Source organism: Trichophyton rubrum (genome assembly GCF_000151425.1).
Source record: "Trichophyton rubrum CBS 118892 genomic scaffold supercont2.12, whole genome shotgun sequence".
Taxonomy (NCBI): Eukaryota; Fungi; Ascomycota; class Eurotiomycetes; order Onygenales; family Arthrodermataceae; genus Trichophyton; species Trichophyton rubrum.
This window is the reverse complement of record NW_003456417.1, coordinates 434,429-458,208: the sequence shown is the minus strand read 5'-3', so window position 1 is coordinate 458,208 and position 23,780 is coordinate 434,429. Positions and strand designations below refer to the sequence as shown.

At 48.2% G+C, this 23,780-nt stretch overlaps 9 protein-coding genes across 9 annotated transcripts; 2 read left to right on the top strand and 7 right to left on the bottom strand.

Annotated features, from left to right (window-relative positions):
• Positions 1-41: 41 nt before the first annotated feature.
• Positions 42-1,845, bottom strand: TERG_08227 (uncharacterized protein; the record flags this gene model as incomplete). Its single annotated transcript, XM_003231393.2, has 2 exons — positions 42-1,732; positions 1,794-1,845. The coding sequence occupies 2 exons, from the start codon at positions 1,843-1,845 to the stop codon at positions 798-800; spliced, it is 987 nt and encodes a 328-aa protein (XP_003231441.1). The 3' UTR covers positions 42-797.
• Positions 1,846-2,333: 488 nt separating this feature from the next.
• TERG_08226 (uncharacterized protein) lies at positions 2,334-5,058 on the bottom strand (the record flags this gene model as incomplete). Its single annotated transcript, XM_003231392.1, has 9 exons — positions 2,334-2,677; positions 2,746-3,302; positions 3,376-3,792; positions 3,851-3,912; positions 3,984-4,440; positions 4,501-4,678; positions 4,734-4,771; positions 4,826-4,880; positions 4,944-5,058. 9 exons carry the CDS (start codon positions 5,056-5,058, stop codon positions 2,334-2,336), a joined length of 2,223 nt encoding a protein of 740 aa, XP_003231440.1.
• A 736-nt stretch (positions 5,059-5,794) lies between these two features.
• On the bottom strand, positions 5,795-6,349 carry TERG_12663 (uncharacterized protein; the record flags this gene model as incomplete). The annotated part of the gene is made up of 1 exon (XM_047751592.1): positions 5,795-6,349. A coding segment is annotated over one exon (352 nt), but the record flags the coding sequence as incomplete, so codon positions are not given.
• Positions 6,350-6,979: 630 nt separating this feature from the next.
• TERG_12662 (uncharacterized protein) lies at positions 6,980-8,139 on the bottom strand. The gene has a single exon (XM_047751591.1). It carries the CDS (start codon positions 7,658-7,660, stop codon positions 7,352-7,354), a length of 309 nt encoding a protein of 102 aa, XP_047607496.1. The 5' UTR covers positions 7,661-8,139; the 3' UTR covers positions 6,980-7,351.
• A 2,771-nt stretch (positions 8,140-10,910) lies between these two features.
• On the top strand, positions 10,911-13,666 carry TERG_08225 (uncharacterized protein; the record flags this gene model as incomplete). The annotated part of the gene is made up of 2 exons (XM_003231390.1): positions 10,911-11,189; positions 11,273-13,666. 2 exons carry the CDS (start codon positions 10,911-10,913, stop codon positions 13,664-13,666), a joined length of 2,673 nt encoding a protein of 890 aa, XP_003231438.1.
• A 506-nt stretch (positions 13,667-14,172) lies between these two features.
• Positions 14,173-15,795, bottom strand: TERG_08980 (uncharacterized protein; the record flags this gene model as incomplete). The annotated part of the gene is made up of 5 exons (XM_003231389.1): positions 14,173-14,228; positions 14,299-14,353; positions 14,421-14,587; positions 15,503-15,557; positions 15,652-15,795. The coding sequence occupies 5 exons, from the start codon at positions 15,793-15,795 to the stop codon at positions 14,173-14,175; spliced, it is 477 nt and encodes a 158-aa protein (XP_003231437.1).
• A 901-nt stretch (positions 15,796-16,696) lies between these two features.
• Positions 16,697-17,938, bottom strand: TERG_08222 (uncharacterized protein; the record flags this gene model as incomplete). Its single annotated transcript, XM_003231388.2, has 1 exon — positions 16,697-17,938. The coding sequence occupies one exon, from the start codon at positions 17,936-17,938 to the stop codon at positions 16,697-16,699; it is 1,242 nt and encodes a 413-aa protein (XP_003231436.2).
• Positions 17,939-19,659: 1,721 nt separating this feature from the next.
• TERG_08979 (CMGC/SRPK protein kinase) lies at positions 19,660-21,120 on the bottom strand (the record flags this gene model as incomplete). The annotated part of the gene is made up of 2 exons (XM_003231387.2): positions 19,660-20,435; positions 20,499-21,120. 2 exons carry the CDS (start codon positions 21,118-21,120, stop codon positions 19,660-19,662), a joined length of 1,398 nt encoding a protein of 465 aa, XP_003231435.2.
• Positions 21,121-23,247: 2,127 nt separating this feature from the next.
• On the top strand, positions 23,248-23,728 carry TERG_08219 (uncharacterized protein; the record flags this gene model as incomplete). The annotated part of the gene is made up of 2 exons (XM_003231386.2): positions 23,248-23,387; positions 23,458-23,728. The coding sequence occupies 2 exons, from the start codon at positions 23,248-23,250 to the stop codon at positions 23,726-23,728; spliced, it is 411 nt and encodes a 136-aa protein (XP_003231434.1).
• Positions 23,729-23,780: the final 52 nt, after the last annotated feature.

Here is a 23,780-nt window from a genome sequence, read left to right as displayed (position 1 = left end):
ACGTGAATAACATCACGTGTTATTGTGATATAAAAGTTTATTTTATGCTTATATTCTATTCTTTTTTAAGGGGGAAATTTTCAACATAGAAATCATGAGTCGGGTGATTCCATACGATGATGGGTATTGTTGACTGCTAGCTGTTACTTAAATGGTAGAGGTGCCAGTTATCATTATCATACGTGCTTGAGACAACTGGTTAGTTATCTGTACAGATGACTTCTTTCCCCCCTTAAAGGCACCCTCTTTTTTTTCCTTTGGTCCAGAGCTTTATTTTTCTCTCCTGTGGCCTGCCCTCCGTTCACCTGTAGGCTCTTAGGCTCTTCCTTAGCTATCGACCCCTGAGGCCCCTCTGATTTAAGGTCCGTCTTACCTCTAGTACAGGATAGTAAGGAGCAAAAGAGAAGCAACCTTAATAAGGAGGCTATAAGAGAGGCGGAGCTAGAGAGGAGATAGCTAAAGGGGAAAGTTGCTTTTAAGACTAGCACGGAGAGCAGGCTAGGAGTAAGAGTAGTATAACTAGTCAGTTGGGTATGTGGAATTCTCCCTTACAAGCTGAAAACCAATGTTGGCCTGTTGGTCTGTCTAATCCGCCGTCAAAGCCGCCCAGTGAATTGTTCTATGATCCAGGCTAAAACCAATGAGCCCTCCTTGCAAAGGAATCATAGCAAATGTCTACTCCATGGCCATTAGCCAGTGGCTCTGAAGACGGGGCCAAACAATCCTAGCCAGACAAAATACCCTATAACTTTATCTAGCAATGACAGTAAGAAAAAGTGAACACCTTTTTTTATGGCCTAGCCATCGCTCAGGAGCATGACCTGCTCCTCATACCTGTCGCCCTCAACGGGATGTTGAGAGAGTATACGGTTTATGTCTTCCAAATCCTCTTCAGCTAGAGACAACACACTGGAGTTTTCAAGCACTCTCTCCCTCTTTGTTGAGCCCGGGATAGGAACTATGGTAACATGGAACCTCTTCTCCAGAGCAAGCACCCAAGATATGGCGATCTGTGGCAAGGTCATATTCTTCCGGTCGGCAATGCCCTCTAGGGCCTTTACGAGTTTTATGTTATTCTCTATCTTGCCTGGTTGAAACCTTGGGAAGGTCTTTCGTCTGTCCCCATCCGGCAGGTCATCAGGAGACTGGATCTTGCCAGTCAAGAACCCGCGGCCCAGAGGCGAGTAGGCGATGACGGGGATGTTGAACTCTTTGCATGCTTCGAGGATGCCGTTGTTTGTAGGACCAGTGCTCCAGAGGCTTAGCTCTATTTCCACCGCAGCAATTGGAGCTACTCTGGCTGCCCGTCGAATCGTCTCGGCCCGAACCTCAGACAGACCGATACCCCCGATCAAGCCCTCGTCACGCATCTTCAGTAGAGCTGCCATCGTCTCTTCGATTGGTGTATTCCTATCCACGCGGGAGCACTCGAAGATGTCGATTTTCTTTGTTCCTCCCAGGAGCCGCACACAGTTCTCTACGCTCGGGCGTACTCCTTTCTCTGTCCCGTCGAAGGAGTGGTCTTTACCCATCCCGCCCTTTATGCTTAGCACGACCTTGTCTGCATCCTCAGGATACTTGCTAAAGTATGCCCGGAGTAGCTGCAGTGAGTTTGCGTCTGGAGGGCCATAGTGCTCGCCACCATTCCAGAAGTTGGCTCCCTGCTCGAGAGCCGTCTTCATCACCTTGAATGCATCCTCGTACTTCGTCGGGTTGGGCGTCCATGTGAAGCCTATTCCCCCATCCATCAGCCATCTAATCTGCCAACCTGACCTGAAAAACAATTTACTCACCCATTAAGCCGTATCCAATCTTGCCAACTGGCTTGCCGAGTATCATAGTCATCTTAGTAATTAAAATAGTCTGCCAACAAGTAGACGGTGGTTTTCCAATATGGTCAGCAATAGGGAACTCTGTGGTGAACAGTTGCGGAGGTAGACGATGTTACACCTATCTCCTCACGTTGTGCAGCACATGCCTTTTGGTTTTGCCATATTTTCCACTTCGGTACTCTACGTCATTTTGTCTCCTTATAGAGAAGTCACTACTTGCCACCGGAAGCCTCAAAATAAACAAACATAAATCACGGATTTCAAATAGAAAATGGTTGAAGAAATACGATCTCGATTATTCGTTGCGTCGTCAGTGCCTAGGTATATGCTGAAAAATTTGTGACAAACAAGAAATGAAGTATGAGAAGAAAAGCAGAATCTGACCCAAAGGTTCCCTGAGGTATAATGGAGGCACCAAGCGAGGGATAACAGTTATTTTTGCGTAAAAGACAAATTACACGCAGAAGTTCAAGGTAGAATAGAGACCAGACGATCATGATGCTATATCTTGTGTCCAGTTTCCACATCTTCATAGCTAGGCGAATGGGTGTCAGAAAACTCTTCTGTGAAACCGGATACACGACGCTCCCTCGGCCGTGACTCTGTGTTTTCAGACACTACAATGTTGTCAAGGGTTACCGGTACACCTATGCTGGAGAAGGATGATCCGTGACGACCATGAGTTGGTCTGGCTGGATGGTGCAGTTCTCGCTGGTTCTCAGGAGACGGTGAGGTTGCAGGAGATATGGGGCTGATGAACGATGGCGTCTCGCTTGGGTGTCGAGCAGTCACGGGAGTATCGTTGAAAGGGGTAGGTAGCTCTGACGGGCTCATCACAGTGCCAGCTACACAATTGTTAGTTAAAAGTGTTTGATGGCTATTAATATCATACACATATGATGTAGTTACTTACCATGCATCTCATGGATTGGAGAGCTGCCAGCCTCCGGGGCGTTGATATCAGAATAAACAATAGTTGAGGGAGGGTGGTTATTGGGTGACGCGACCGAGTCAATTCCTGAGTCTGAGTATATACCCGTCGATGCATGCTTGTCGTTAATGCCAATTTCAGTGGAGGTAGTAGTCATGTCTGGCTTGTGTGATGGCTGTCCCATTCCATACATCCATCCAAGGATGCGTCTCCTAGCAACTTCGCTTGTTCCTCCAAGGCTAGGAGCGTATCGTCTTTCTTTGCGTCGACGGAAAATAAGCCACACCACTGCCAGAGCAGTGATGAATATCAGGCCTAGGACAACACCTAGAACTGCCCCAACCCATCTAGGAAGACCACCGCCTGCTCCCTTGTTTTCTCCGGGGGGAGCGGTAGTACCAGGAGCGGATGAGGTTGCCTTAGCAGGCTCATATGGATACCACTTTTGGATAGTTTTGGTATATTTCTTGCCAAAAATATCTCCCAGTTTGTCGTTATCCCAGCTGTCCGGTTGAGTTTTGGTGGCTCCCCCTTTTCCACTATTTCCAAGGAGTAAGGAATATTAGTAAAGGTTGTCAGTAAAAATGTAACAAGAATAGAGGGATTCCTTACGTTCCGCCAATCTTCTTGGTGATCACATCTGGAACTACGTACCCGCTCCACTCCCTTGGGTCATACTTATCCTTGAATTTCAGCTCGTTCAAATTAAATACCCGGACTAAAGGTCCCACTAGACATGATGTTTGTGATGTATATTGACCGCCAATAACGAACATTTGATCCGGGTATGGTTTGACACACTTGTGAGCGCGGCGGCCCATGTTGCTTTCTCCGGTATATACTTTTGTCCAGGTAAACGAAGGAATTGACAGAACATGTACATCATCGTACGGCCTGACGGTGCGTTCAGTGCCATTGTATCCGCCGTAGATGTATATATTGAACGAGCTCCGATCTGCCGCCTCGCCAACAACTGAGCAGAATGAATTCGATGCTGGCGGTATATCGCCTGTAGTCTTCTGTGAATACCTTTTTAGAAGTCAGTGACTATTCAAGCTGTTACAAGGAAAAATTTTGCATAAGTTACCATTCTCCAGTCCCAATATCATACAAGCTAACCGTCTCCATAAACGCGGAATCCTTCTTGGTCTGGCAGAATGTGTTAATGATAGAGTGAACGGTAATTGGGGAACAATATGCAAGTGCAGTCAAAGGCTTACGTTTTCCTCTTTCTCTTGGGAAGATATGGGTGAAGGATATATGGATTCCGGGTTTGTAACGCCACCTATTACGACCATGACGCCGTCTGAAACGGGCAGCCAGACCAACTCTGCATTTGATCGTCCAGTAACCCCCGTTAGATTGTCACGGGCAAATTTTGGTTCGTCAAATCTGGACAGGTCAACAGATATAAGAGTATTAGCTGTTATATTCGGCTGAGTTGCCACGTCTATGACGTCCCCATTTTCTCGCTGACGTCCACTGAAGTAGTATCCCTTATTTTCGCTTGGAACGGATACGCCTGCTCCATGGGTAATGTAGCGGGTGACATCTTCATGGATTTGAGGTAGGATCGAGCCTGGTTTGAAAGGCGGTTTAAAAGGGCCGTATTGATAGGCATCATATCCATAGAGGGACGAGTTTGTGGGGGTTTGGAGTGGCCTTCGAGTAATACCGCTATCAAAGCCTCCTAGTTAGAACATGGAACAGGGTGTTATAGGCAGAAGGAGTAAGTACCCATAAGTAAGAAGGGTATAGTCGCTGTAGAACATTGTTCCATCGATATAGGTAGGCGCAAGAAGCGATGCATCTCCGCCAGCGAGCCTTGGTATCCTTCCAAGCAGGTCTGTGAAATTGGTTTTCATATCAAAGGAGGAGTTGAATGAAAGAGTAAACATATTGTCCAAATCGGGACCTACGTCCTGAATTAGCTAGTCTGTGACGTTTTTTTATTTATTAGAAGTCCCTACCAGCCTTCTCCAGGATCGGTCTGCCATCTTGAAAATTGCTACATATTGTCAGGAATAATAACGATCAGAAAGTATCATTATGGGAAACTCACCGTTGCCATAATAAAGAGCCTCCATCAAGGTAAACAGTGTCGCGAATAACTCCAGCTGGAGATAACAGGCGTCAGCACTCCAGTAGACCCAAGTAGATTACCATCAGTCAGTACATACCTCTGAACCTATACCAGTTACAAAAGTCGACGTTAGTCTGGACTTTATCTCCCTGACCGTTAACCATGGAGATAAAGGCTAGTCCTAAGCCCGCAATGGCGCTGGACGACTTCATCTTGGTGGCCACCAAGGATGAAATAGGCGACCAAATGGATTGAAGCCCAGTCGAGGATGTGAACTTGCGCGTGGCTCTTCACTCGAGAGTCGAGCGCTTAGGCTGTAGTGCGGTATGCAGGTCAAAACACTTTATCTGCCCGGCAGAAGGTCACTCTCATGGCTAGTTTCTAGTCTGCGCTTGAAGTGGTGATGTCTGCGCTTGTTAAACGATAATGCCGCTGCAGACGAGGGCTTGAAGTTGAATCGACTGCCCCTTGTTCCCCTGGAGGATAGAGGAAATCCCCGGTGACTGGAGCGTATCAAGTAGGGCGACACCTGGCTGGGTCGAGTTGGAAATATATCTACTCCGTAACTTATTCGTTGAAGAAGTTACTGCGCATGGTAAGTAGGTTTGTGCCGGATTAGGGTTAATTTCAATATTTTACAGTGAAAAACACGACTCTAATTACCCTCCCAGGTCGCAGAATCGTGAAGGGCCAAAAAGTAGAGTCAAACAAGAGAACCATCAGCTTGTCAGGAGTGTTGATAAAGAGTGATGGATCGGTGGCAGTGACCGTTAAGCGGGACTGAGGCTGGAGTAGCACTCCCACGACCATACCGGCTGAAAGGTTGAGAATACTGGGATCAGAAGAAAGAAATGGGAATTTGAGAAAAAAAAAAAAAAAAAGGCCAAAAACCCAAAAAAGCCGCAAGTGCTTGCAAGGGAGAAGCCACAGGGGCCGGGGCGTTGGTCGTTGGTCAAGAAGAAAGCTAGCGATAGGCCGTATCCATAGGTAAGTGCATCTAGAGGCATGCACCCAGAGCCCGCAGGATGCGTTAAGACCATGGCCGAGTAGTCCGTAACGAGTATCATTCCGCTTGTACGGTGTACATGCTCCGTATGCTCAGGCTGGAACGCCAGCAATGAACTCACTTGTAAACTCCTTTAGCTGTGCAGCTAGTGTCTACGGAGTATCGGTCCATGAGAACTGCTGGAAGCAAATCCTTCACCGTCCCCTTCATAAAAGGATATGATAACTATAGGATGGTGGGCAGCTCCGCAAAATGGGGATGTCTTTTGCGGGCCTCTGCATCCTTGGGGCTTCTCCAAAATCCAACATGTTCTCTCCATCTGGCCAGGGAGGGAATAACTGCCGTATTGAGAGGACGGAGACTCCGTACGAATAGATCCTCTGTTGACTTCTTGCATGATTCCTCGCTGGCCGATGCCACCCCATCCTGGGCGTGGAAAATGATAGCCGGCGCGCTCACTTTTCCATTTTTGACCATGCCACTTGTTTGTTCCCATGGCACATCCATCCCCAAGTTAGGTTGTTGTCCTCTTGGGACATTGCAGGGGAGTCCCTGGCGCCGTCGCTTTAGCGCGCCATATATTTCACGATGGTTGGACAGCCAAGATTGTTGTGCAGGGAAGTTTTATCCTTGTCACCCAATGAATAGTTTTCTCTTCTCTTTTCTTCTGTTGCTCGCCTCTCCTCTCTCTACCTTCTTTGTTGGTCAGACATTGTTATTATCGTGCGATGACATCCGGATGCGGCTATGGCGAGGAAGTGATGATCAACTCCAGTTTCAGGGGGTTATTACCAAGTGGGTGATTAGCTCGTGGGGTCTCGCGAAGCAAATGAACCTGGCAAGGGCAAGTCCCAACTCTCCTGAAAATGATAACTTGTTGTTACCTGTACGGCGTACGGAGTACAGCGTCCTCCGTCCAATAAGGAAAATAATGGGGGTCTGGCAGGTGATGCAACATCCAGCAGCGACATCGTATTATTAGTATCATGTATGTCTTCAGATACATGGCTAGGGTGAATGCGGACAAGGGACAACTAACTAGGCGGTTCTTTACTCGGGGTCGATATTATTCCATGCATAAGATGTTCTCTCGTCGCAGGGGAGGGCGCCCAGGGTAGTCTGCATCTTGAGGACTGTACGCCGGGCACCTGATCATCGCTCGTTGTATGGGTTTCCCGCTTCGGATGTAGCCATGGATGATAAAGCCCATAGGAAGAGCTTATGCGCAAGGCGAACCAAGTATGCAGGGATTTTCACGATTGTAGTTAGAGAGTTTCTCTGCTGCCAATATACAGCTCACCTCGCAAGACGTAGAAAGCAAATGCTGCCCATCTATTCCATCAATTGCGAGCTTATCTCGGTGCACTAAAAGCGCCTATCCTCCTTGATGGCTTTACGTCAGTAGCCAGCATAGCGCGTCCTTCGGGTGGAGTGATTTGGACTTCAATGAGCAGTATGGAGTACTCCGTAAGTGATATCCATATCACAGTCGTCATCTTCTACCCTGGTTTTGCTGGAGAGACGAGCAATATGCCATCAACACTCAGTCTTACTCCATACTTTGGTACTATGACAGGGCATGCACACGTCCCAATTTCTGGACAATGCTGGAGTGGAGATATCACCCAACCGAGCAAACCAGTAGACTCTCTTCCCCAGGTGGGTGAGTTGTCAGGGAGATACTCCTCGTTCGGGAATATGTACGAAAGGAGGGGCAAACAAGGGTTGGGCGAAAAGCTCAGAATGCCAGCATCTGAGTGCGAAGGCCTCTGGCACAGATTAAGCGGAAGATGCCGTAAGTCTCCCATAATTCCCGGCAACCCTCAGTTTAGACTTGACAACATACTCCGTAATATCGACAGAGTTACGTTCAATGGCTGCGTTGCGACGGCCCAACTTTTTGCTGGTGCCAACAGAGTATTTCAGCCTCGTTGTAATGGCCAATAACAGCCGCTGAGCATATGTTCCCATCTGGAACCTCGGGAAGAGAGGCTTGTACGTTGCCTTGGATACGACACACATTAAATGCCCTCCAACCCTGGATCCTGGCTAACCTTGAAGGGTAACTATTTCTCTTAGCTGCATGGCTGGCTTGCGAGAGTGCATTATCTTCAGCATCCCCAGTTCAACTGTTCCTCGACATCTACTCCGTATCATCGTCGTCTTGTGCCTGCGCAGGTCCAGGGACACTCTGGTTCACCTCCCTTGACAGGTTGTCAGCTCCATGGATGCCTGCCTTCTGCCTTCTTCCTCCGATGCACGCCAAGTCGAATAGCGCGAGTCGATATCTGCAAGAAAACGTCTATCCCTGTCCATGGAGCTAAGACCCGGCCCAAAGCGCATCAAGAGTGATCACTGGCCTAAGCGATTTTTTCAAAGTCTTTTTGTTGGGATCAGCTGTTGACTGGTAGATACGGAGTGACGGGCGGACGAACAAACTCAGGAGTTAACCATAATGCACGGCCTCCGAAGTCAAAATCTTTTGATCCCCCTTCGATAACTTGCTTCCTAGTTATATTAATAGAGATACTTTTGCTACTCCGTATTTGTGGGCGGCTTCATCCAGTAGGAGTGGATAGCGCTGCTATCCTCCGACCTGAGATAACGATACAGAGTAAATAGAACTTAACGGAGGGAGCCTCATGGCGCATTGCTCAAAGATTCGAAAGATTTTAAGAAAAGTCAGCCTAGAAATCAAGTATGAGTTAATGAGCAAAGGGTAACTGTTTCGGGATACAGAGTATCTGCGGAGGAATTCCCGAGCTGCAATTCTTTATTATATAGTTGGGAAGCAACTACTAGCTTGTTGAAGCACTCGTAGCGGCAAAACTTCCACTTAACTCCACTGGCGAGTCGAATATCTCAGTAATGATGTACGTATAATTTCTGGAAATATTTATTGCGTCACGACCTAGTGGAGTTTTTGGCAGCTTTATGGTAAAAAATTTGGTGGGTGGCGGTTGATGGTTGATGGACCGGCGGGTTGTGGGAAACTAACTAGTTAGTTAGGAAGTTGTTGACGTTCGAGTTAACGAGTGGGGAGACTGAGAGGACAAGCTAAGGCTGAGCACCGCCATCTCAGACCTCACGCCTCTCTCTGCGTCGAATAAACCCACAGTAAAACAACAACGGCGACTCTGCCTCTGCTTTGTTTTCTCGTCAAGCCAGGCTGAGCTTGACTTTCCACTGGCGAGGGTGGTGTGGCGTGAGAGGGCTGGTCAAAGGCTTGGACGAATGGGTGTTTCACCCAAGGCTTCAACTCTGGCTTCTTCCACTCTTTGTACTCCGTTGTTATGGATTCTGTGGTTCAAGCAGGGTGCAGAAGCAGGTACAACAAGACTATCGGTCGTTAGTTAGCCAACTAGTTAACTGGTTGAATTTCCCCTGCGAGACATGCGCCTTTCTTAGCCTGCGTGAAGATATCACTTCCGGGCGTGTCGAACTCGCTCGTGCATGGGAGTGCCCAGTTCTTAACTCATAGTTATCACCGCGTGTTATGACTGATGGGCGCGCAGGGGAGCCATGCTTTTGCGAGAACTGGAGCACAAAGAGCAGGCCATGCATGCAGACACCCGCGAGAAGTGCTTCCAGGCGAATCTGAGACAGGGCGGGAGCTGTTATCCAGCCTCCCTGCGTGGCTTGTTGGGTGTACTCCGTAAACCTCGAAGTAGCAAGCAGAGTGACCAGCTCGTCGCCGTCTTGCCTGGAGGTTGAAGAGATGAAGTCGTTCGAAGTCGACGACGACGGCCAAAGCGGAGGCGCGGGCCGTGGTCATGTGCCATCTATGCGGCTCAAAACGGCCTCGACTTCGACTTCGACTTCGACTTCGACTTCAACCTCCGTCAAACACCCAGTGAACCAGCAAAAAAATTACTATACTACAACGCTTCGTCATCTCCTCAAGGTCTCGAACCCCTGGTGGGACAATATGTTGCGTGAGACTGTCGGGCGCGTTCCGCTATCCTACACTGTCACTAAGCTATACGTACCGCTGCTATTAATAAAGATTCAAGGCCGTATTATAAGCTGCAGAGAAGTACAAGTTACCACTGCCGGAGCAGAGCGGCACCTACGATCATCTCTGCATGCTGTCAACTTGTCAGCTAGTTGTACATGTCATCCCCGTCCATAGAACCCGCAGACAACATATCCTTGTCTCCACGGTTAACCATTTTGAGACTAGGCGAGATATCTGCATCCTGCGTCAATCAATCCTGCATCCCCATTCTAAAAGAGGGAAGAAAAGCTCAGACTACTGGCATCAACCAGTCTGGTCGATGACTGGGGCCTCGAGTGTGGAGGGCCTGCAGCGGACGCAAGCCTGCAAGAGCCTTGTCAGTTTTCTTTCTTCACCACTTGCTTTCTTTCGTTTCTTTTTCGCCTTTTGCTCACGATCTTTTTTCTTTCCGTCTGAAAAAAGACTGCGCGAAAGCCCATTCCGTAGAGGGAGAAGGAAACGAAAAAAAAAAAAAAAAAGTTATACCATGCAGCCTGCGAGCGGGAGTGACGTTGCATTCAGCCGTTTCTTTCAGCTTTTGATTGGGGAGGCCTTGACTCTTCTTCCACGCCAAAGATCAAAGCAAAAATGGTGGCGGCGGAGCTGGTCGAGACAGGCTGTAGGCTTGTGTTTAGCCCAAGATCCTTCAGGTTCTCCCGTATAATTTACCCTCTCTCATTCGGAAAGGACTACCTGATGCTCTTCCCACTGCTCTGGTTCTCTGGCGCAGGTATGGAGCATACCTGGACCTCTCATACGCAGGCACTTGTTGACCTTGCTCGTTTCTTTTTCTCCCACTGGCTTTCTCTTGATATTCGCTAGACATTATTTTATTGACTAGGGAACCCCTACCTCCTTGAGCTCTGCCTAGGTAACAGTTTCTGCCCTTCTTATCTACTCTTGTCGTCGCATCTCTCTCTCTCTCTCTATTTTCCTACCTCGCGCAGCATTGGCTTTCACTCTCTTCTTTAGCTATTTGAGCACATGAGTAGTGATCTCTAAGCTTCCAATTGCTTCGCCGTGTGGTCATTTCTACCGTCTATGACTGAATACCCACCACAATGAGGTTGACTACATCTGTTCTTCTGTGGGCGGCTACATCAGTGCTCCAGGCTGATGCTACTCAGACTTATCGCAGCCCAACCGGACCCGAAGGTTACGGAGCATACCCTCCAAGGTACACCGTTTCGTACACCACTATCACCTCAACAAGCACTATTCATAGCTGCCCGCCTCGAACAACAACCCTCTTCACTTCCTCTCCGCCTCCTGATGATGGATGCAAGTTTCCTGGCTGCCCCAACAAGCCGCCGAAACCCGGCAATGATGTGCACTGTGATGTAAGATCATCTTCTAAACATTCGAACCTCTCCTGGCTATGCCCCCACCACGAGTTGACACAAGTCTGATCAAATAAAAATAGATATATTGCTGGGCAAAGGGGTGTTCGCTATGCAAAAATGATACCTGTCCTAAGCAAGGTGGTATCTATAAACGCCGTGAAGATGTGAAAAATATCTTTGCTCGTAGCACTGGGAGTGTTGAAGGATACAATTACAACCCGGAAACGACCTGCTGCTGTTGCTGTGAGCCTGGAGGTGGCAAGCATACAGTTACTGTTACCAAAACCAAGACCGAAACAAAAACGGAGACCGCCAGTATCACCAAGATTATTACTGACTATGTCACCAAGACGGTGCTGATCCCCACAACGGTCCTCGAGCCAACTACCATCGTTGATCCCACAACAGTGCCCACTACGGTGCCGACGACTATTCCTACCACCGTTTACAATGAGACCACTATCCATGATTCAACTACCATCTCCACAACTGTTATTCAGCCTACGACAATCTCGGCCACGACCACGCTTACAACCACATTCACAACCGTCGTGCCCACTTACATAACGACAACCACGTTTGGAACTGTCACGTCAGTGGTAACTGTTATGGTACCTACTACCGTCACTTCAACCTACGTTTCTACGATGTACACTACCCTACCAGGTACAACTCTCACCACTTCAGTTACGGTACCAGGGCCTACCGTGACTCCTCCTCCTGTTACACTGCCACCGGAGACTGAAATCATCACTCTGCCTGCATCTACTGTTACAAAGGTGACTACGCTTCCAGCAAGCACCATGACGGTGACCAGCACATTGCCTGCTAGCACGATTACCCAATCCGGAACCACAGTCACCCTTCCTGGAAGCACTACGGTGATAACTTCGACAATTCCCGCCTCGACGATTACCCAGACCTACACTGAGCCTGGAACAGTGAGCACGGTCACTAGCACTCTACCTCCGGAGACTCATGTAATTACCCTGCCGGGTTCGACAATCACCAAGGTTACCACCCTTCCTGGAACCATCATGACAGTGACTCAAACGTTGCCTGCCAGTACCGTAACCCAATCTGGAACTACAGTGACAATCCCTGCCAGCACAACAGTGATTACAACCACTTTGCCAGCATCGACCATAACCCAGACACTGACAGAGCCAGGAAAGGAAATTACTGTCACCAAGACCAATACAGTAACTACAACAACAACGAGTCTCTCCATATCTCTCTGCCCAACCCGCACTGCCAACCCAACATATACTCCATTGGCGCCGCTTCCATCGAACTACATTTGGGGATGTCCTCCTGGACAACTTTGCAGACCAAAGCGTACTCCCGCGGACGGACAGTGTAACTTCGAGGTTGGACTTCCAAGTCAGAACTTTGTTTGTAGCCCCGATGAGTGTATTCCTAGCCCTCCAAGACACCCCCCACAGAAATGGACGCCTGGTAAGGTTGAGAAGTGGGTTGTTTCTCCCGGCTACTTCAACATTGACCCAAGAAAATTCGGCCTTACGTTTGATATCTTCTCGTTTGAGAATGTGACGGCAACCTCTCAAGGTTATTTCCGTCGCTCCTTGTCCGCTCTTTTCAAACGCGGTCCTGAGATTGTGGCCGGCGAATGTTACGATGAGTGTAATTCTGCCGCGACTGAAGCAGAAGCCATTGGAGCAGATCCCGCGCTGTGCAAGCCGGACTCTCTGTTTATGAAGCTTGTTGGGCAGTGCAAGAAATGCACTAATGATAGATCCAACGGCACATACTCAGACTTTGACACTGTTCTCTTCCCAGAATTCCAGAAATGGCTTGATTACTGTGACACCCTTCCTATCCCCAGTGGCCCTACGACTAGGCCTGAGCCTGGAATGACCTCTTCTACCACATCGTCGCCTACTCATTCGACAGTTATTACCTCTATGACTTCCATGACAATGTCAAAGTCTTCTACCCCAACGCGATCTTCTTCAACTGCGACAACGAGTGAAACTTCCTCTACTGAATCAAGCAGGACTTCTAGTGAATCATCAACTGAGTCGCCGACAGATCCATCAACTACAGAAAGGACTAGGACCACTTCTACAGCTGAGTCCACGGAGACAACGGAGCCTACTTCGACGGATGCATCGACGGAGTTAACATCTACCGCCACACATTCAAGTACTGGAAGCGATCCAGAGTCAACCAATACGCGCCATCCATCGTCCACGGCCAGCGGTTCGACTACCACTCGTGGCGGTGGGGGTGGACATGGCTCCTCTTCCTCTGAGGGCCCTGTCCCCACTAGCATGGGCACACACACTACTACCGGGGGCGGCTCCATCCCTGGCTCAGGGACTGGCATCCCACCTTCGTCTTCCACAGACCCTGTTCCATTCCCTGGAGGTGCAGGATCCCTCTCCCCTTCAACTTGGGGCAAGGTTGTGACTTGTATCTCCGGCATGGCATTACTCGTTGCATTTATATAATCCGACAAGAGGCCTATGATTCTCTAATACCACTGCCCCCTATATAATCACCGCTGGTAAATCCAGGTCATGACTCGCGCCTAATATAGTCATTGTCACGAGTTGCTTTTAAATTCTTTTCTTTGTACGGATTGGAATGGATCAATGATGTTTTAAATGGTTGGATGCCCCAAAACGGATGGGAGCTGTGGTCACCATACACCACTATACTTGATTATCCCCCGTGATCTATAAACTAATGAATTGAAGTCCTTTATATAAATGAACATGATCTCTTGTGTACCATGAACCTTTTACGAGGGCTAACGTAACTTACATCCAGCTGTTGAACTAACTAAATTACGTGATTGGCATATTTTGATAATGGTGATTCTCTATATGTTGCATACCGGAGTAGTAAAAGAAGATCGATCAGGTTATTCCTTGCTACAGTTGTATCTAAATCCGGTTGGCTAGATAACTGTAGCAAGATCCGATGGTAAACATCATGCGTCAAGATATGAACCCTAGGCTTTCGCTCTACGACATCCTCCCTTGCAAGCACAGCAGAAACCATTGCACTCTAGGAATAAATTAGTCATTCTTCTACTTAATGGGTGTCTAGCATCATAAGTATTGATATATATACTTACTTCCATATCCACAGCAAGGAGTTCCAGTTGTCCCATCCTCACACTTATTGTACTTCTATACAAAAGACGGTAAGTTAGTTCTTCACCTAATGAGACTACCAGCACAGAGCCTGGCCACTTACTGGTCCTGCGAACGCCCAGGGCTTGCAACAGGCTTGATCTCCTCTTGATGTAATTGCCGTGTCGGGGGTGGTAGCGAGGCTGAATGGGTTGGCGAGGGCCAATACCGGGAGGACGAACAAGGCCGAGAGCTTCATTGTCGTAAAGGAAAAGGAGGATCGTCTCTGATCTGTATAGGGGTCAGATATTGTCAAGATCATATGTTTCTAGGCCTTGGAGCTAAGGATAGCTACAGGGGAGGGAACGGTGCAGCTTTATACCAGAGGAGCATGTTATTGTCGTGGATCTGTGATAAGAACGACATCGTATCATGGAAGAACTCATTCACTCGCAGGTTCATGTCGGCCTCAATGTTTGAGGGGCCGTAACAGTAAACTTGAAAGGGAGTGGACAGTGAATGAACCCCTCGCAGATATAATTGCGCCGTACGGCGGATATCAAGCGGCCATCGCGCGACCTAGCAGTTCTCATTCACGATAACCGTTAGTCATGGTATAGTTGTATGCACGGAATGTTATAACTATGACATCCGTTGATGAGATACGGGCCCGGAATCATGGAAAGGAAATATCCCGCAATGTTCCAGATATTACCATGTGCGGCTTTGGGGTATTTCGGTTGGTTATAGATCATCTGCGAACAAGTGTAGCCAGACGGCGTATACAAAGAATGATGTTGGTTCAACTCATGCATATTGTTGATCACTTCGCAGAGAACTGGTAACTAGTTATATCGTATTCAGGAGCAGCAATCCACATCAAAGCAAGGAAAAGCAAATGAGACGGAGCAGAGTAACTTGCTAGAATGATTAATGCCGTTTGCGGTGATACGGAAATTGGCTTATAGTGGCGTAAGTATCATTTAATGTTGGCAACATTTGATGAATACTATTATTAACCAAGATAACTCGTTAAATATCCATGATAATAAGCCATGTTTTAGAAAGCACCTCTACACCACACGGCATCCACCTTTGCAGGCGCAACAAAAGATATTACACTCTATAACGGGACACGAAGTTAGACATCGGATCATAGGCTATCAAGAAACAGCAGATACGGGTGATGTAAAGGCGGATGCTTACTCCCATATCCGCAGCATGGTGTTCCAAACGTGCCATCTCCACAGAGGCGCCAGCTCTATGATTAAGCGGAATAGTTAGTTGTATTGATTTAGTATGTCAGTTGCGGAACCGGCTGGTTAGCTGGTAAGTTCACTCTCCAGGAGACTTACATTGCTACCTGGAGGAAAGGGGTGGCAGCAATAATTCGCACTTCTGGCCTGCAGAGATCCAAGAGGGTTTTTGGGAGCAGGGCTGATGGGAGCAGGGTTGGCGAGAACCAGGATTGGGAACAGTAGGAAGACTGGAATATGCATCTTGAGAGAGGATAAATTACTGTTCTAGAGGTAGATATGAGAAAAGCGGTGATTCAGAGGCTGGATACGCCCTTCATATCTTGTGATGAGACGATGAGGGGGCTTCTTTTATACCATAGATCCTCTATACAATATATACTCGGGGAGCTAGTTGCATTAACTAGCTACGAGGTCTATTGTGAGGCGGGATTATATACCAAAATCCGCTGTTTGGCATTATAAGTTACGCCTCCGGCGTAGCGAACCGAAGGCTGCATAACAAACAGCCTGCAAATAGCCGCCTTGCGGTCCCACCTAAGAACTGGACAGTAAAAGTATCTTGGCATGCACTATAGGATATCCCTCAAGTGTTGCGGTCATCTTAATAGCTCTTCGAAGTAGGGATATGGTACTTGAGCAGTCGAGCATTATACAGGGGTATACGTTGGTGTAGATTTCACAATCAGCCTTGAAATACTCACCACGCCAACTAAGTTGAAGCGTCTCAATATCATGAGGTTAGTGTGCATGAATGCATACTGACACGGTTCCTGTATATAGCCATCACGACTATGCACTCGTTACATATCTGGTGTATCCTGAAATTTCTTTGATATCTGCAGATTGGTTATGATAGCAAAAGGTATCATATGCATGCAGGCAAGCAAAGCAAACTAGCCAAGAGTCAGGTTTGTAGGCAGGCTTTTTATCCGCTATCACCTCAACTTCCATTGACAGTTTAGGTGAAGAAATTTCACCTAGGATCTCTCAAACGTGGTAGTCAATTAGTATCGGGGGAATGTTGAAGAGGCCTAGTAACGTTGGTATTTCATGCACGGGCGATATTAGTTAATGGAGAGTGTAGACATTAAAATACGCCAAGAGCAGTGTGCATTGTAAGCTTGAAGATATATAGAATTGCTCATGAAGAAAAGATGAACGCCCACCAAGGTCGCTGCCTCCTGCTGCTAAATCTATCACTTTTTGAACCCAGTCTAAGGTCAGAGGAGACCTTGTGCATGTGAAGCTCGCTGGGTATTGTATTGCTGCTGTTATTATTATTATATTTGGTATGGTTCAATATGTTCATTGGTATATTAGGTGATGGGGTGGTAGGAAGGTCGGACTGCGGCTGGCTGGGTACCGTGTGATCAACAGGACCATCGCAAAGTTGGCAGTGAACCTGACGTTGAGCATACCGCTCCATGAGCTTCCCTGCTGCGTATATACAGCCACCGTAAGCATAACGAATAAGGGAGTCACTTGTGAGACTGCCAATAATAAACACGTCATTGGCTACCTCGAGATCGTTCACGGCGGCAGATTTGAGAGTATCTTTGGCAATGGATGCATCTTGGGATTGGTCAAAGCCGGCGCCGAGTATTTCACGCTGAAGCATGTGGTCAAGATAGGCTAGTGAGCCCTTTCGGCCCACGGCGTAGGATAAGCCGGACACACGGCGAGTGATTGTGGAGCCGTCACTACATCGAAAAGTGACAATACCTTCGGTGCCATCGATCTCCACATCCACAACGAGCGTGTTGGGCAGGGCTTCATAGATATCATCCCAGTCGCGAGTGGTGAGAAAGGGAGAGAGAGAAGTTTGGTTTCGTTTGTTTGGTTTGGAGCTAGTGAATTTGGCCAGCGTGCTGCGTTTCATGAGCTTGTATATTCCGGCGTATTCAGGATACGCTTGCTGGTGGCAGCTTCTAAGCGGAGAAGGGTTTGTTTCCGGCTCCCATTTGAAGATGTGAATGATCTTCTGGTCTCGGGGAGCAGAGATAATGATGTCAGCCGCTGAAAAGCCAGAACCGATGACAAGAAGAGGTGCCTTTTCTGTCGTGGATACATCTGGATGAGCTGGAAGAGAGAGTAGTGGCTGGAGGAGAGGTCTTGCAGGTTTGACTTCGGTGAATATGCCAGATGCGAGGACAAGGTGTTTGCAATGAATGCGGTGTGAGGAAATGTAGAAGCCATCATCTGTTCGAGAGACACCAGAAACCAGCCGTCCGTTTTGTATGGAGTTGCCGATACCAACAGCGGCCGGATATGCGGCCAGGTACTCTGCTATTGCCAGTCTGGATGGTCGGGTATATGAAGGCATGTGGACACCATGAGTAGCGTAGTAGTGATCGTAGAAGCTGTACCCTGGCAAAGAGAGCATCCCCGCGTAACTGAGAGACTGGATATCCCATGTGGTGCCGGGAGGACACTCGGTCCACTGGCCACCGGGCTGCAACGCATCACCAAGACAGAGATGGGGAACCGCACGCTGGGGATCGTGATGCCAGGAGACGCAGGATGCTGACTCGCGATCATCGGTCTCGCCAAACGGCCGGACGAGCGAGTCAACCAGGGAGTTGATGGGCAAGGACTGCGTCGAGTAGGAGAATCGGGAGGCTTCGAAATGGTTGGTCAGGCGGGCAACATCGAGCCGGAGAAGCTCCGTGGCATCCCTCAGCTTTGCATGCAATATGGGATCAGGATGAGGTGAGTCGAGGTTGTAGTAGGGGATGTTTCCATGTAGAATATAGGATAGAATCAGAGCAGAGGGGCCATTTCCTAGACAGCAGTGTTAGCGTTGCTAGTCTATATTCTATACAACTAACACAACAATACAAAGCCCACCACTTACCGACGATAACTGCGTCAGTGAATGACGAGTCAGACCGTTGCCCGTCCATGGTAAATATATAGGAGGGGAATTCAGGTTGTCAGCGAGGGGAAAATAGGATGGCAGGAGAGTGGTATATCCTGCGGCTGTAGAGCCACCCGCATTTCTCTATGTCTAGAGCAGTGAAGAGACACGAAGAGAGAGAGAGAGAGAGAAAGACAAGATATGGCTGCCTCTACCTCTATAACCGAGAGAGAAACGAGTGTCTGGCCCGTCTGTTCGCCAGTGGTTTGATGCTGACTCGAAGCTGTGATAATTGCGGCTGTGGTGGAGGTAGTTATAGATCTATAACTAAATAACCGGTGGTGCCGCCCGCCCTGGGCCACGGCTGCATGCTAGCGGACGAGGATAACAAACTCGGGCACCCGCTGCAATATGTACATGCTAATAATGCACTCAACTGAAGGATCCTGCCATCGCCGTCCCGTCCGTCTGATTATAAATCCACAGAGAGCAGAGCCGGAGGTGGACGAGAATCCGGCTTTCGCTAGTTATTTTTTTTTTTTTTTTTTTTTTTTAGCTAAAGTTTCCATGCGCCGAGCGGCAAAATCCCGAAGTGCTGACAAATTCACATTGCTTATGTAACAAGGTTGGTATTCATGCATCTGATTGGTCCGGGCGCATAAATGGAATAACTAAACTCCGGGATAGCATTCTGGGCAATGTGCCCGCCATCCAATCTAGGTAGAGGCTAGTAGGAATCCTTTGCAAACCGGGACCTACAGAGTGGGTATGGATATCAATAATAAATTTACTCTCTCGGTATCTTCCAACACGAGGCAAGCCTCACAGGCTTCGCCTTCTAGCTCAGTCGTCTGATGTCTAGCTATTTCTAGAGTGCTGTCCTGGCTGACCCGGCAAAGGTAGGACCTTTTTCTGACAAGAAGCCCTCTGTATATCATTGTGGATATAGCAGGTAGCTAGCCCAGTGAATCACCTCCTCGAAGGCTACATAGTTATAATGCTTGTTTGCAAGTCAACGGACTCTTCAAATAATATAATATATCTAATTGGATTCTGCCCAATGGGATGATATGCCTACGCCTACGACTGCACCTATTTCTATCAAAGAATCAACGACTTTTGACAGGAATATGAATGAGTTGAATTGGAATAACCAGCATGCGTCTCTCTAATCGAGTCTCTCTGCTCTTTCTCCCGATAAGTCTAGCGACTCCAATATGGTACAGGGTATTCACAGGAATAAATCGCTAGTTAACAGGTTGTAGCTTCTGAAACTCTGGCAACCCCCATTTGATCATCCAGTCTGAAGCGAGGACCATCTCTATCGTTGCCCGCTGCTCTGGTTTAAATGCTAGCATGGGACGGATCATGTCAAGCAATGCCCGTGCCTCCTCGGCATCGAATTCACCCATCCTATCCCCCTGCCGACGTTTTTGTATGAACCGCTCAAACTGATGCTCTATAGAAGGGTAGACAAACCGGCCTTCATTTGGTTGGCCTCCTTCGTCAAAATATCTAGGACGGGCCTCCCATGCAGTCCACCACTCGAGTGGCAACGGTCCAAGAATGTCCATCTGCTGCTTGGAGATATCATCGCTTGTAGCCAGCATACTTTCAAAAAGATCGCGGGAACCCAGAATAGACCATATGGCGCATGCAAGCGTCCAGATATCGCAAGGAAAGGAGATCGGTTTCTCTGGTTCAAAGTGCGCTTCCGGTGGTAAGAAGGCAGCAGGTGATCGACATTGCTCACCCAGCTTCCGTTGGTGGGGATCAGATGGTGAGAAGGCCTCACCAAAGTCGCTTAGGATTAGATGAGCTTCAGTGGGCAAAATTTCGTTTGCCCTTTTTCCTAACCAGACAGGGAGGGTTGCGTGAGACGGGACTCCAGCGGGAAGCGGTTGCTTATCGTGCCGCACAACCGGCTCTACGAGAGGCGTCTTGAACTTCTCGTACAGTTGGTCAACAGAGAGCTGATCAAGACTAGATGGCAGCCGAATCAGAACGTTTCCCAGGTGAATGTCTGCATTAAGAAATTAGTTTGGATTATACCAGGGTCTTAGATAGCTTTTTGTGGTTTGCTAACCTCCGTGAACAAACCCCTGGCCATGGATATATGCAACAGCCAACACCAATTGGGTAGCGAGCGACCGCGCAGTCTCAACAGCAAAGAGACGGCAGAAATTCGCAGCGGCTACACTGCACCGTGCTGGAGCTGTAACATAGCATAGATGACGTCCGTTTGGGCCCTGGAGCTCGAACTGGTCCTGGATCCTAGGGATCATGGCCCGGCCTGGGTGGTCAGGGTGGGAAGACGAGCTGGCAATGGTACACAAAACATCAGCCTCCCTAGGGGTTGAATCTGCTGTGCTCACTTTGACAGCTACATATGCAGCTTTCTGTTTGTCGTGAGCAAGCCAGATCGTAGAGAATGTTCCATGGCCGAGCTTGTGAACAACGCGATAGCGGTTGTTCAGTAGGTCTCCAATTGATATCGGATGATACCCCCCTGGCAGGTATCGTTCTAATAATTCCACACTGTCGTCAATATACTCGTACTGGGAACCTGGAGCCTCGCGAGGGGTGGACATGGCATGCTTTGGCAATGTTGAAAACTGCCGGGGAAGACGTTGGAGCACACGCTGGAACTTTGGGGTATTTCTTACAAAAGTGAAAAGGGCCGATGACAGTAGAAAAGGTGGCCTCATGATACTCGTGACAAGGCTGTTGCAGATGACCTTAGTTGTCAAAACGACCGGGCCAGGAGAATGAACCCACGCCAGCCTGATCGGGATGAAGCTACAAGGCCAGCCTCTGCTTGCCAGGAAACCCAAGAGGAACCAACTCACTCCATTATATTAACTAGTGGTTGACTGATACGGCGGACTAAAAGGACAACTTAGGTTAAAAATCCCTACAAAGAGAGTGGGTCGTCTCATTATGTAATTTTTATTACTAAGTGAAATAGCAAGATATTATTGGACAATTAACCATGCAATCAAACCACAGTATTACTTACTAAGCCTCTCTTATTTATATACTTACCTAAGCACTTTTCTCTTACCTAAGCAGACACCCATGGCTTCTCTTCTCTTCTCCTTGCCTAAAATAATGGCTACAACTTAACACGTACCGTCAACGAGTTGCCTAACTAGAGAGCTCGCATTGACTGCTGTTCATTCACCCCTGTCAGTGATCCTGGCAGGCCTCGGGGCACCAGTGAAGGCCGCCCAAGTCACTAACCAACAGTTAAGAAGTGAATGCGTCAGTTAGCTCTGACCCAGCCAGCGGGGGGTATAAAATCCCTGCTTTCGTGCGCCGGGTCGACTGCAGTCCCCAAATTCCTTTTCCCACCGACGGCTCCATACTACCCTTACTTTTCAGAGATGCAACCTCATCTCGCCTGGCATCTGGATACCCAGCTGCTACATATCAAGCAATACAACATAGACTTGCACAGGGCTGGCTACAGCATGCATAACCACCTTGCACGCATGGCCGCCAGCCGTTTGATACGTTTGCTCCAACTCCTCATTTTTACGGCCTATACACTACGTATACAGGGGCTATGTGTCTAGCTAGATACTGGCTGGCTGGGGCCTTGGTATTTGGGGGCCAAAACTGCAGGCCGCGTTGATGCGAAAGCTCCTGCCGCAGCTTGTTGCATGCAGTTTCCACGTTCTGAATGGCACCTGCGCTGCCAGGGCCCAAGCGAAGAGTTACCTATAAAGCACGTCAACACAGCCGTCCCACCCGTGCAGAGAAAACTCTCGGACATGCTCATCCAACCTCCTATCTATCCTGAATCCCTTTACCTTGAGTGAAACCAACAGACGCTGTACCTCCCGAGCCAAGCCATGTCGACCATCAATATGGTGAAGTACTTCTTCTATCGAGGACACTTACCCTAGAATGAGGAGCTCACCCGATCACTCGTTAAAGTGGCCTATCAGACAGCACGAGACAGGAAAATCTACCCTAAGGCCATTTTGATAAGGTAACATTTGCTATCAAAAACAAAATTTCACCTTTTTTTATGAGGGCATGACCAACTAAGGCAACTTGCCTGTTATCATCTATCGGGTCCAATTTCCACAACTCGACCACCATTGCGGGCAAACGTCAGATCGATCCTTTGGGCTGGCACGTTACCATTTGCTATAAAGACGAAGTGCAAGCGAGTAAAGGGACACATGTTGCATCCCATGGTTACGTGATGGGGCAGTTCGACCTGAATTTCAAGAAAGCAGCCCATGCTGGAGAAAAGGTAGACACCTGGGAGAAACGAACTGGCGGCATCGTATGGCCTCCAGCAGAGGATCTCGAAGAAGCTCCAGAAATCGGATATGGGCACTTCCCTCAGGATGACTAGCTGAAGTGGTTTACTGTTTCGAGTATATCTCGATAGAGCGGCGCTTTTCTTTGCATGCGGGGCGGTATCTACAGACATACACAAATACACAAATAACACTGATCACCTGATATGGTCGACTCCAGCTATCTAATCATTATAATCACCTTGACTTGCTCATGGAATACATGAGACAGAAGAATGTCGACCTTGAACCTGGTCCGCTATTATTTTTACAAGGGTTATTACTCTGGCACACCTGCAGCCGTCCAAGTCATGATCACCCTTGCTTACCAAACGGTAAGGGATTTGGGGCCATACCCTAAAGCCATTGTTATGAGGTACCGATAGCATCCTGTATAGCGATGGGGCTATCAACGAAGTCTTTTCGAGCATACAACTGACTCGTGTTCTACAGTGACTTATCAGGTCTATAGTACATAACACGACCAGTTTGAGTAGGGTTACCAGCTACATAAGAATCATGTCAACAATCAATATAGTAAGATACTTCTTTCAACGGGGAGTTCTCCCCAAAAATGCAGCCGAGCGCCAGGGCCTTATCGCCCTGGCTTACCAGACGGCCCGAGATAAGGGCCTATACCCCAAGGCCATCTTAATAAGGTACGGGAGTTATGAAGTGAGCTCTCTTGGAGAAGATAACTAACTGGCTTATTCTACTATGATTGGTTAGGTCGGGGCTACATAAGACTACCGGCAGCAGGAGAAAGGCCCGAGTCGATCCTTTGGGATGGAATATCACGATGAGCTCAAAGGACAGCGAGCAGTGTGCTAAGAATACCCACGTAACATCACACGGTTATGTAAAGGGTAAATTCGACCTACAGTTTATAGGAGCCACCCACGCTGGGGAGAAAATAGACTCCTGGAAGAAATTTTTAGGAAAGGCGGTTTGGCCGCCTCAGGACCAGCTGGTCGAAGTGCCGCTAGTGGCCTATAACTAGCCACTAGGCACACTAAGTTACTAACAAGATCACTGGAACATAATCAGAAGCA

Bases quoted from the DNA above. Each gene is read 5' to 3' on its own strand.
- TERG_12662 (XM_047751591.1), bottom strand. From the start codon at position 7,660: ATGGGAGACTTACGGCATCTTCCGCTTAATCTGTGCCAGAGGCCTTCG.